The sequence below is a fragment of the Trypanosoma conorhini genome, assembly GCF_003719485.1.
Source record: "Trypanosoma conorhini strain 025E chromosome Unknown Tco_14.4_contig_00366, whole genome shotgun sequence".
Taxonomy (NCBI): Eukaryota; Euglenozoa; class Kinetoplastea; order Trypanosomatida; family Trypanosomatidae; genus Trypanosoma; species Trypanosoma conorhini.
The window spans coordinates 7,888-19,473 of NW_021704436.1; the positions used below are offsets into that span (position 1 = coordinate 7,888).

At 56.5% G+C, this 11,586-nt stretch overlaps 3 protein-coding genes across 3 annotated transcripts, besides 11 other annotated features; all 3 read left to right on the forward strand.

Annotated features, from left to right (window-relative positions):
- Nucleotides 1-87: 87 nt before the first annotated feature.
- Nucleotides 88-105: a microsatellite.
- An 88-nt stretch (nt 106-193) lies between these two features.
- Nucleotides 194-2,374, forward strand: Tco025E_05884 (uncharacterized protein; the record flags this gene model as incomplete). The annotated part of the gene is made up of 1 exon (XM_029372774.1): nt 194-2,374. The coding sequence occupies one exon, from the start codon at nt 194-196 to the stop codon at nt 2,372-2,374; it is 2,181 nt and encodes a 726-aa protein (XP_029227271.1).
- A 220-nt stretch (nt 2,375-2,594) lies between these two features.
- Nucleotides 2,595-2,626: a microsatellite.
- Nucleotides 2,627-2,671: 45 nt separating this feature from the next.
- Nucleotides 2,672-2,719: a microsatellite.
- Nucleotides 2,720-2,790: 71 nt separating this feature from the next.
- Nucleotides 2,791-2,814: a microsatellite.
- Nucleotide 2,815: 1 nt separating this feature from the next.
- Nucleotides 2,816-2,872: a sequence feature (GA-rich).
- A 125-nt stretch (nt 2,873-2,997) lies between these two features.
- Nucleotides 2,998-3,021: a microsatellite.
- Nucleotides 3,022-3,227: 206 nt separating this feature from the next.
- Nucleotides 3,228-3,258: a microsatellite.
- Nucleotides 3,259-3,306: a microsatellite.
- Nucleotides 3,307-3,329: 23 nt separating this feature from the next.
- Nucleotides 3,330-3,370: a microsatellite.
- Nucleotides 3,371-3,622: 252 nt separating this feature from the next.
- Nucleotides 3,623-3,660: a microsatellite.
- Nucleotides 3,661-3,875: 215 nt separating this feature from the next.
- Nucleotides 3,876-5,411, forward strand: Tco025E_05885 (uncharacterized protein; the record flags this gene model as incomplete). Its single annotated transcript, XM_029372775.1, has 1 exon — nt 3,876-5,411. One exon carries the CDS (start codon nt 3,876-3,878, stop codon nt 5,409-5,411), a length of 1,536 nt encoding a protein of 511 aa, XP_029227272.1.
- A 363-nt stretch (nt 5,412-5,774) lies between these two features.
- Tco025E_05886 (intraflagellar transport 172-like protein) lies at nt 5,775-11,018 on the forward strand (the record flags this gene model as incomplete). The annotated part of the gene is made up of 1 exon (XM_029372776.1): nt 5,775-11,018. One exon carries the CDS (start codon nt 5,775-5,777, stop codon nt 11,016-11,018), a length of 5,244 nt encoding a protein of 1,747 aa, XP_029227273.1.
- A 191-nt stretch (nt 11,019-11,209) lies between these two features.
- Nucleotides 11,210-11,258: a sequence feature (A-rich).
- The last annotated feature ends 328 nt before the right edge of the window (nt 11,259-11,586 follow it).

Consider the following 11,586-nt stretch of genomic DNA (forward strand, 5'->3'; position numbering starts at 1 on the left):
CTTTCCTCTTGTGTCTTCGTCTGTGGTTCCTTGACCCCCGTTTTTTTTCCTTGGCGTGGTGGGAGGGATAGCTACCGAACCCCAATACTCTCTCTCTCTCTCTCTGCGTCACGTTAGAAGGTTACAGTAGCGCTAAGGAGGGCGTGGAGACTTGTGGGACGACTAACGGGGAGAGAGGGAGGGAGGGTCGTAAATGCGTCGCGACACAACGCCGCCTCGTAGAAAGGCCACACTTGCAGATATTGTGGCGGGGAGACAGTGCCAAAATGTGTCGCGGTTACCAACCCGTGCTGGGAGGTCTCAACGCACGTCCTCGTCAACAACGAGTGCGACTGTGCCATCATTCTATATGAGTAGCGAGGACTCCGCCAAAAATGACGTGGTGGAAGAAGGCGCTCGTTGCGATGCCGCTTTGGAGGTTGCAAATTCAGGTCGGTCGAAGGCGGATAATGTACACAGAGGGCACCTACGATGTCTCTTCGCGAACGAAAATGGCGTCCGACGTGACAACGTTATACAACTTTTGAAAAAATTAGGCATACATTCCACACCGGATGATGCGGCACTGAAGCTGTTTTTTGAGGCGAATACGAATGCCGATTCTTCCATATTGCCTGACCAGTGGGTGGCTCTCGTGGAGCAATTACTGCATGCACAGAAGGATTCTGGCGACGGCGCGACACAGCTCACTGGATCTCTTTTGCCAAAGCCGAGCAGTGCTGCGCTGAGGGAGGAGAGGGTAGAGTGGGCCAGGGATACAGTTTCTGCACACGGGCACAGCGAGGCTCGAACGGAGCACAGGAGTGAAACCCAAGCCCGTGCTGAGCCCAATGATCAACCTTTGGATTCTTCCAAGCGGGGTTCAGCGGGAACATCCAACAAGAGGTGGGCTACCGGGAGTGAGGTAGGCGACGCCGCCCTCTTAAAGTTGTTTATTCACTGTGGTGCATTGAATCACAAAGGCAGAGGGCTTTCGTTATTTGTTGAAGACTTTAAACGCATGTGCGTTATCCGACAAAACGCATTGCCTCCAAAACGTCTCTTCTGTAATGCGACCTCGAAGATAGGCGACTGCGGCTCAAAAGATCTATGCTTCAGTAGTCCTGGCAGGGAGAATGTATTCATCACACTTCCGCAGTTTCTGGGGCTTTTACGAGATGAGCTTCGTGGCATTACGGGTGGATGTAGAGGACGTGGCAGAGCAGCGCGGACTACCCCTCCAACGGTAAGCATGGTTCTTGCCGCAGTGGCACCCATGCCACTGCAGCAGCTTTTTGGTAGCAAGGTGGTGGATTACCTTCGCCAACCCTCCACGGTTAACAAGGCATTAGCGGCATTAGAGGGCTCTATTGAGCCTCTTTCCAATTCTGATGGAAATGTTTCTCGCGAAGCCAAAGCACCCGGAGTCACTACTACTACATTCACGCGTAGAGCATCGATGAATGCGAGACACCCGCAGTTCGGTTCAGGACGCTTCTCTACAAGCACACTTACCTCTCGCAATAATAGTTGTGTTACTGCTGGGGGTGCTTCGGCTGGCAGTGAGGATCCAGATGATGGGGAGAAGCCCGCCTTGTTTCTCCACGCTGGTGCAGCGCGGGTGAGGCGTGGAAAGAGCGTGACTCCGCGTTACATGCAACAAAAGCCACTTGACGAAATCTCTGTCTCCGTGATCGCAAGATCCAAGGCTCGCAGGCTCATAGATGAGCTTAGAAAGAAGGCTATCCCCATCAATCGATACGAGTGTTTTGCACGTATTGGATGCGTTCAACAGGCCCTCTTTGAAGAGGCTGGTCTTGGGAGTGAGGACGAGGATGACGAAACTGAGAGTGTTAGTAGTGCCGCCTCCGGCGCGGGCGCCCATCGACGCCATCATGCCATTCTTTACAAGGCTAAGCCGCCAGACGTGGCGCAGCCATTGTTGCCGGGTATGTACAGGATGGGTGGGCCTGGCCAACCGAAGCCGCTGCAGGCAAGGCAGAAGACATTTGAGCGTCTCCACAGGCAGGGCCTTGGTCAGGTTTCTGGGTTTGTCAACTTCGCATGGCGGCGGTCTGCATCGGCTTCCGCTATGGGAGACGTGGGGAAGTGTAGCTTGAGTGAAAGAGGCGCACATGCGTCAGGTAGAACCACCCCAATTGACGTAGAACTCTCAACAGCGGTGGGGTCTCGTGATGATCGAGCGGCGCATCAGGCAGATACACTAAGCTCCTCTTATCAGACAGGCGTGCCTGGGCAAACGTCGCGGCGGGATTCACGAGCACACCCAATGCTGGCAGATTTCTTCGCAACACGTTTTCCTAGGTACGCGATTGGGCCCCAACGGCCGTCTCTTAGTTGCGGCACCGGGAACCGTAGGGGAGTGACGGAGTAGGGTGAAAGAGTTCGTTTTTTTGTTTGTTTGGTGGTGGTGGGGGGGGGGAGGGGGGATAAGGCGAAGGGAAAACATGAGGATACTTCCTATTAAACATGCCGCGTTGTGGCGTTTGTAAAAAATTGTATTTGGGAGCTTAAACCCCATCTCGAACGTCGGCACGCCGGAGATGCCCGCGCCAGGGCGTTGATTTATATGTATTCTTAATTGTTTGTGAGTGTTTTTTTTTCTTATTTCTTCTTTTTATTTCTTGGAGCAGGCGTTCCTGGTGGACGGAAGTGAAAACGGGAAAGGAAAAGTGAGTGGGTGGGTGAGCGAGTGAGTGTGTGTGTGTGTGTGCATGTGCATCCGTGGGGGGCCTCAGTTGAGGCAAACACGGGTTGGGTGCGTAATAAGCAAGTAAAGGAAGAAAAAAAACACACACACTCACCCGCACACACCGAGAGAGAGAGAGAGAGAGAGAGAGATGGCTAGAGAGAGAGAGAACGCGAGAGTGAGGCCGCTCCGCGCTCGTGTCTTACTCCCACATCTCATTGTGGGTGTCATCAGTTTTCCGCATGTGTGGAGTTGCAGGGCCTTGAGGTGCCGGCGGCGGGGAAACAACGTCGAGGACGATGACGGATAAAAACAAAAAAAAACAAAAAAAAGACGAGGGATGGAGGGAGGAGGGTGCCGGAAAGCGAATAGGGGGGGAAAAAAGAAGAAAAAAGACGATTTTATCTTTTTACCTTATCCACTCCTTACTTTTTTTTTCTTCTACCACTCTTTTGATTCAATTGTATATCAATATGGGTTTTCTAGACTCCTGGCGACGAGGACATGAACCGCCGTGAGCACCGAGCGTGTGGGGTGCTTTGTTTTTTTTCTTTTTCTTTTCTTCTTTTGTCACCCCCTCTTTGGTTCTGTCCCTGTTTTTGTTTTGTTTTCGTTTTTAATTTAAATACGTGCCTACCCCTTTTTGTTGTTGTTGTTGTTGTTTTTTTTTTCTTTTTTGTTCACTTTCGGCTTCTCCCATGTGCCTGCTGCTGCCGGCTCCGGCCCCGTCGCCTCGCGGCGGTGGCTGGCGGCGCAGCGGCGACCCAACATTCTCCACTCGCGCCCCGTCGCACGAGTACTCACCGCGGGGGCGGCCCCCCGGCTGCCTGCGTCGCCCCGGCCGCGGGGAAACCAGAGGGCGCGGCGGCGGGCCCCGGGCAGGGGCCGCGCGCGAGAAAAAAGAGTGGCGGTACGGGTGACTTGTGGGGGGAGCAGCAACAACAACAACAACGCCGACGAACAAACAGCAATAGAAATAATTAAATTGCGAGGTGCGAAGGGGAGGGGCTCAACATGTGACTCAACACACAACTTTCCCCTTTCTTCTGTTTGCGGTTTGCTTTCTTCCTCTTCCTTTCTTTGCGGCGCCCGCCCCCCGACTCGGCGAGCACACGAGACGGCGGCAGGGGGTGGCGGGCCGGGGCGACGACGACGAAGCGAGGAGAAAAGTAAAGGGGGGAAATTCATGCCGTCCCTGACGCGTGTGGCGCCGAGCAGGCTTGTCCCCGGCGCCAAGGGAGTCTTCATTACACGTGCGCTGAAAAAGTTCACGCCGGTGGAAGTCGCCCCACCGCCTGACGCCATTGCACCCCCGTATTTAGTGAATCTGCTTCGCACACCGCCGCACGCAATCTCGCTTCGACGCTTTTTGGCTTTGCGGCACCAGTTCAGCAGCGGCACGTACTTCAACGTGGCCACCCCGGGTGGGTGGTACTTGATCGTACCCGGCAACCACGCCCCACTTGCCGACCTCGCGGGTCTGCAGGCGTGGCGAGAGCGGCATCACCATCGCTACGAGCAGAAAGCCACAGGACGAAGCAGGAAGAAATGCGAGGCAGTGAAGTTGGGACAAGGTGCAAAGGCACACAAAGGAACACCACCACCACTTGGGACGCACAATGATGGCGGTGAGGGGGTTTCTCCTGCCGCAGCACAGGAGGAGTTCCACCAGGGCGACGATGTTGGTAACGACATGGAGGAAGAAGAGGAGAGTGCGGCGGAGGCGGAGGGTGTTGGCGCCCATGCAGCGGCAGCGTCTCCCTCCGGCGCCGGAAGTACGCTGTCTCGAGCGTCACGGCTTGGGGCGCCGCCGGTTGTCATTCCCGAGGGGCATCTGTTTGAGATCAATGACGGGGTTCTGTGGGAAACGCCTCCGCAGGACGACCTTGGCAGCCCCGCCTACTGGAGGCAGCACAGGCTGCGTATGCAATTGTACGACGACACCAGCGTCAGCGCGGAGCAGGGAGAGTTGCTGGGGCCCACACCGGGCGAAGCGGGGCATAAAGAGGCGCCTGGCTACGTGGAGCGGGAACGCTACGCCCAGGCGCAAAGACTCTTACAGACCTTAACGCGTAAGGCCAATGTGAAGCTGATTGTCGACGACGATCGCCGTCTCTTGACGCTCGTTCCTATCATTGACCTGAAGGAGGGCGATGAGCTACTGCTTCATTACGGCCGTGAGTGGTGGTCGCAGCGGCTACTTTCCACTCTTTTCATGTCTGTGGCCGACAGTGAGATGCGTGATGTCCGCTGGATTGAGGCACTTTTCACGAAGCCCACTGACGTGAGCCGACCGTTTCCCCTGCTCTGCTCTGCCGTGGCGCGAAGGAGGCTGCCGAAGCGGATGCAAACGGGTCAAACTGTGCAAGCTGCAGGGGTGACGAATGCTGAGACTGCCGTGGCTGCCACAGCAACGCGGCAGGATGCGTTGGTGCTGTACAACGTGGTGACGCGTCGAAAGGCTACAGATGCGGAGGCGCTTTTCTTCGCCGTGCGACGGAGCTGCGTGGATCGGAGTTTTTTTTCCTCCCTTCTTGGGCCGGCTGGCGCCGGCGTGTTTGACGTCGCACGCTGCGACGACGAGGTGCCACTTCGCCAGCTGCGCCGTGCGTTGCTGCAGTCGCTGCGTCAAGAAGGCGTTTCGGCCGGCACTCCGGCGGCCCCCGGCTGCGATGCTCAGGAGGAGGAGGAGGAGGGGGACGACGGCGCCCTCAGCTTCTGAGGGCGTACTCTGTTTTTGGCCGCCGTGCTGACTCGGGGCGAGAGCCACGCGTGTGTGTGTGTGCGCGCGCGCCGCTCTCCCGCGTTGAACCCCCCCCCCCCGCCCTTGTTTTTTTTTTGTTTTGTTTTGCCGCTGATTTACTTACCCGCTGCTTTCTCCCTCTTGCCTTTGGCCAAGCTTTGCCCGCGACAGTGCCGTTTCCTTCGCACACGAGGAGGAGGCCATAGGCGCGCGTGAGAGGGTGCGATAGAGAGAGCCGTCGTCCTGGTGCGTCGGGGGACGCGTGAGCGGAGGAAAAGAAAAATAGAAGAGGAGGAGCCGACGTTAACGGCGCGCTCCCCGGGACGATAGTTGCCAGCTGATATGCAAGTGAAACACTACAAGACGTTGCTGGCCTCACAGCCGGCGTTTGCGCGGGTGCAGGCCATCTGCTGGTCGCCAAACAGCAAACGGTTGGCGGTTGCCGACAACCATCGTTCTGTCAACCTCTACGACGAGTTCGGCGAGCGTCGCGACAAGTTTCCCACGAAGGCGGCGGACAACTCGAACGGAAAGTTGTTTGTGATACGCGGCATGGTGTTTTCCCCGGACAGCAGCAGGATTGCGGTGGCGCAGTCCGACGGCATGGTGGCCATCTACCGCATTGGGCACGAGTGGGGAGATAAGAAGGCCATCTGCAGCAAATTTCCGCAGAGCAGTGCGGTCACTTGTGTGTGTTGGCCGAAGACCACGCAGGGGGTGGACCTCGTCGTCTTTGGGACGCTGGACGGGAAGGTGAAGGTTGGTATTCTGAAGTCCAATAAGGCTCAGTCCCTCTACTCCCACGAACACGCCGTGGTGTCCGTGGCGAGCCACTCCGACGGGAACAAAGTCGTCTGTGGGCACTTGGACGGCTCTGTGTATCAGTACACTTTTGACTCGGAGGAGACGAACGAGGCGGCGGGCTCGAAGAAGATTTTCCACCACTCCTGCGCCCCGTATGTCCTGCTCTGGGGGGAACACATTTGCGCGGCGGGGCAAAATGGACGGGTCACCTTCTACGACCGCAACGGCCAGAAGGCGCAGAACATCGACTACAAGGTGGAGGTGGAGGGGGAGTTCACCGTGGGATGCTTTAACCCCAGTGGGCAGACGATTGCGCTGGCGTGCCGCGAGAAGTTCCGCCTTTTCGACTACAATCTGCGCTCGCGTAAATGGGAGGAGGGGACGGTTATAACGCTTCCCAATTCTTGCTCCTTTTCCGCCATGGCGTGGAAGCAGGACGGGAGTCGCATTGTGACGGGGACTTTGACAGGCGCGGTAGACATGTTTGACGCCTGCTTGAAACGATACCGCCTTCGTGGTGCGTTTGAGTTTACATACGTCAGTCCAAATCAAGTCATTGTGAAACGACTGGCGACGGGAACCCGCATTGTGCTTCGCTCGAACATGGGCTACGAGGTGCAGCGGGTCAACGTTTACCACGACCGCTACTTGGTGGCCTACACCTCCACGACGCTGCTTGTCGGTGACCTCATCTCCTGCAAGCTGTCGGAGGTGGAGTGGCACCTGTCGGGGCGCGAAAAGTTCGTGTTCGACAATCCACAGGTTTGCATGGTGTTTTCGGCTGGGGAGCTTTGCCTGATTGAGTACGGCAAGCACGAGCTTCTCGGCACCTGTCGCACGGAGGAGCGCAACGCCCACCGCATCTCCGTCCGCGTGTATGAGCCCGGCGAGAATAGCGGGGGAGACGAGCAGCAGACACGCAAGTTCATTGCCTACCTAATTGATCGCCAAACCATTCAAATTGACGACCTCGGCAGCGGCATCAGCGTCGCCCGTGTCGCCCACCAAAGCCGGATTGACTGGCTTGAGCTCAATTACCGCGCCAATAAGCTGCTCTTTCGTGACAAGCAGCACCAGCTGTTTCTCTACGATGTGGAGGAGCAAACCCGCACCACGTTGCTGAACTACTGCACCTACGTTCAATGGGTTCCCGGCAGCGACGTTGTTCTGGCCCAGAACCGTGTCGAGCTGTGTGTGTGGTACAGCATTGACGCCCCGGATCGCGTCGCGGTTGTCCCCATCAAGGGCGAGGTGGAGGGCATTGAGCGCGGCAACGGCAAGACGGAGGTGATTGTCGACGAGGGCATCAACACCGTCGCCTACGGCCTCGACGAGGCGCTTATTGAGTTCGGCACCACCATGAAGGATCACGACTACAGCCGGGCATGCGACCTGCTAGACCAGATTGCACTGACGCCCGAGACGGAGGCAATGTGGGCCAATTTGGCAACGGTGTCACTGCAGGAGATGAAGCTGCACATCGCCCAACGCTGCTACGCGGCCCTGGGCGACGTCGCGAAGGTAAACGCGCTGAACCACATCAATGAACTTGCGGAGGCGGCGGCAAAGGCCAGTGAGGGTCTCACAGATGGTTATGAACACTACACAGTGCGGGCCGAACTTTTTATGCTGAACAAGGACTACAGGCGGGCCGAGCAGGTTTTCCTTGAAAACGGTAAAACAGAGGAGGTGATGGCCATGTGGGAGGAGATGAATCGCTTTGACGAGAGCATCAACATCGCCGAGGCACGTGGCTGGCCCGAGCTGGCGAGCAAGCGGGCGCAGTACTACAACTGGTTGATGGAGACTGGCCAGTTTGGGAAGGCCGGGGAGCAAAAGGAGCGGGAGGGCAAATTCATTGAAGCCATCAACTTGTACTTGCGAGGTGGCACACCCTCACGGGCGGCAAACGTCGTCTCGGCCAACGAGTTGAGACCCGAGCCACAACTGCTGGAGGCCATCGCGGCGGCACTCTTCAAGGCGCAGGTGTTTGAGAAGGCTGGCGACTTCTTCGATAAACTCAAGATGGGGGATCGCGCCATTGAGGCGTACAAAAAGGGCCACGTCTACAGCCGTGCCGTGGAGTTTGCCAAGCGAACCCACCCGGATCAGGTTGCGGCGCTGGAAGAGGCATGGGGCGACTACCTTGTTGGCCAGAAACACGTGGATCAGGCGATTAATCACTACATTGAGGCAAACAAGTACAGCAAGGCTGTGAAGGCGGCGATTGACTCGCGGCAGTGGAGCAAGGCAACACACATTCTCGAAAGCCAGGCCGTGGGCGCCGACAACGACAAGAATGTGAGGGGCTTTTACAAAAACATTGCCCACCACTACGAGGAGCTGCACCAGTACGGGGACGCGGAGAAGTTCTACATTAAGGCGGGTTCCGTCAATGAAGCGGTGGAGATGTACAGTCGTGCGGGCATGTCAGATCACATGTATCGCGTGGCCCAGCGCCACCTCTCGCAGCAGCAGCTTGTGGCTCTTTTTGTGGATCAGGCGAAGCAGCTTGAGACGAAGGGCGACTACGCCGGGGCAGAGCGCATCTACCTAAAGGTGAATGAACCAGACCAGGCAATTGTCATGTACAAAAAGACGCGTGACTACACAAATATGATTCGCCTTGTTCAGGCGTATCGCCCGGACTACTTACTCAAAACGCACCTTTCCCTGGCGGCCCAGTTTGAGAAGGAGAACAATTTCAAAATGGCAGAGACGCACTACGTGGCTGGAAAAGACTGGGGACGGGCGGTTAATATGTACCGTGACCGTGAGTTATGGGAGGATGCCGTGCGGGTTGCCAAGGTGCACGGTGGGGCGAATGCGGCAAAGCAGGTGGTGCTCTCACGCGCCATGGTGGTGGAGGCTGAGGACGGCGTGCGGCTACTCATGAAGTTTTCCCTCGTGGACGCCGGCATTGATGCCGCGTTAGAGGCGCAAAAGTTTGAATTGGCACTGCAGTGGGCCCAGCTTGCCCAACCCGCCAAACTCCCCTACGTTTACCTAAAGTACGCCATGCACTACGAGGATCAAGGCGACTTCCGCATGGCGGAGGATGCCTTTTTAAAGTCCGGTAAACCACGCGAGGCGATCGATATGTATTTGCACCAACACGAGTTTGAAAACGCCATGCGTGTTGCAGAAGGGTACGATCAGACAGCTATTTCTTCTATTCTTCAGGCAAACGGGCGAGACCTATTCCAAAAGGGCAACTATCGTGAGGCGGAGTCCTTATTTATCCGTGCCGGCGCCCCAGAGCCGCTGTTGAAAATGTACATGGATAGCCGTCTCTACACAGAGGCCCAACGGGTGGCAAAGGAGCATTATCCGGAGATGCTTGGCGAGATTGCCAAGCGTATTGCACTCCAGTCAAATGACCCTAAGAAGGCAGGTGCGGTGCTGGAGGAGCACGGTGAGTATCAGCTGGCTATTGAGAATTACCTTGGCGCCACACCGGAGCAAGTATCGGACTCTAACGTCTTGGCAAATCTCTGGGTGCGGGCGGTGAAGGTGGCTCAGAGGCACGACCGCAATATGTTGAAAGGCGTCCTGCGCGTCGCCACGGAAAAGCTAAAGGAGGCCCAACGGTACGTTGAGGCGGGTAAATGCCTAGAGGATTGCGAGGACTACAAGGGCGCCATCAACATGTATGTACAGGGGAAGAAGTTTGACCTTGCGGAATACCTGGCCAAGCGCATTAGCCCCGAGCTGGAGGACTACGTGAAGCGGGCTATTGTGCAGGACAGCATTGAAAACGGTGGAATCAAGGACGCCAAGGTGGTGGAGGAGATTGACCCCGAGTTTGCGCTTAAGACGTACATTTCTAACAACGACTGGGAGAATGCCATTCGTATAGCAAAGCAGATGACCTCGGAGAAGCTGAAGTACGTAGCAGGGCTACAGATGAAGTACCACCTTGGCAAGGGCGAGTTGCCACAGGCGCTAGAAGTGGTGGAGGAGTTGCCCCTTGACACAGGCGACTTTCGCTTCTATGACACCTGGTTGGACATGGCCGAGCGACTTGTTCCCATGATGCCGGTGACGGCCGAAAGCAACTTGAAGTTAGATCGCTTTCACACGAGTCTCATCAATGTCTCCGAGAGCATGGCCACATCTGGGCAAAAGCCAGAGGATATCGAAAGAGCCAACGCACTTGCGCATATCATTCACATTTATTACACGGCCCCGCGCATGATGGAGCTCTCCTTGGGCGAATACGCGCTGAAGCTGCTGCTCGGCCTCCCACGATGGATTCCGTACATTGCACCGGAGAAGGCCTTCTTCGACGCCGGCATAGCCGCAAAGGTTGCTGGCTCAGAGGCCATTGCGTTCCTTTACCTAAACCACTTTCTCGACATCACGGAAAAGATCGGGGAAGGTGTCACCGACAGCTCGGTCCTGGATAGCAGCAGCTTTGACTGCACGGACTTTCCCAAAAAATACGCCCTACCAAAGTCGTCGAGCGTGGATACGGCCGCGGAGGAGGAAGTCAACAAGTGGGTGTTGACCATTTCCATTGAAAGCAGCTTTGACCCGCACCTGCCCACGACGATGGACCCGCAAAATCATGTGGAGATGTTTGAGGGGGCACTGCGGTCGCCGGCCGGAGAGGTCTTTCCCGAGTGCGCCGTCACCGGCTACCCGGTTATTTCTGGGGGTCTCACACGCTGCCGCCACTGCCAACGCCCGGCAAACCCGGAGGACTGGAATCGGTACATTGTTCTCGGCAAGCGCTGCCCATGGTGCGGCGTGGAGGAGGCGCCGAGCTTTCCAATGTAGAGACGTGCTCAGTGCGGCCCGACGCAACAAACCCCCTCGCCCATTCCTCGCGGCGCCGCCCCTCATTACGCGTTGCTGGTCGCCGTCGCCGCTGCTGCGGTCCCAGCGAAAGCAGAATGGAAAAAAAAAGGGTGGAGAGAAGAGGGATGGAGGAAGTGGCAGGAGGAGAAGAGTGAGAGCGGGGAGGCATGAAGAAGAAAAAAGAAAAGAGAAAAATGAAAAACGCAAAAAAAAAACAAGGTGAGGCGCGTGGATGAAAGGAGGTACCAACCAAAACAAAGACCTACGCAAAAATAGAAGACAAAAAAAAGAGAACAACGAAACACAGGCAGCAATAAAAATGAGATGCTTCAACTCGGGCCAGGAGCGGAGGTGAGGAGCAACCGCGTGGGCGGCGACGGAGAGGTGGTGGGGAAATGAACAAGAACGCGGCGGACACGGTGGCAGAGGTAGAGGATCTGGACCATTACTCCCACGTGCTAGACATTTTTACCCCTTTATCTTTCTCCAACGCACAAGGGGCGAAACAATGCGCTCGACTTGGGCTTTCCACCCTTTCCCCTTCTCT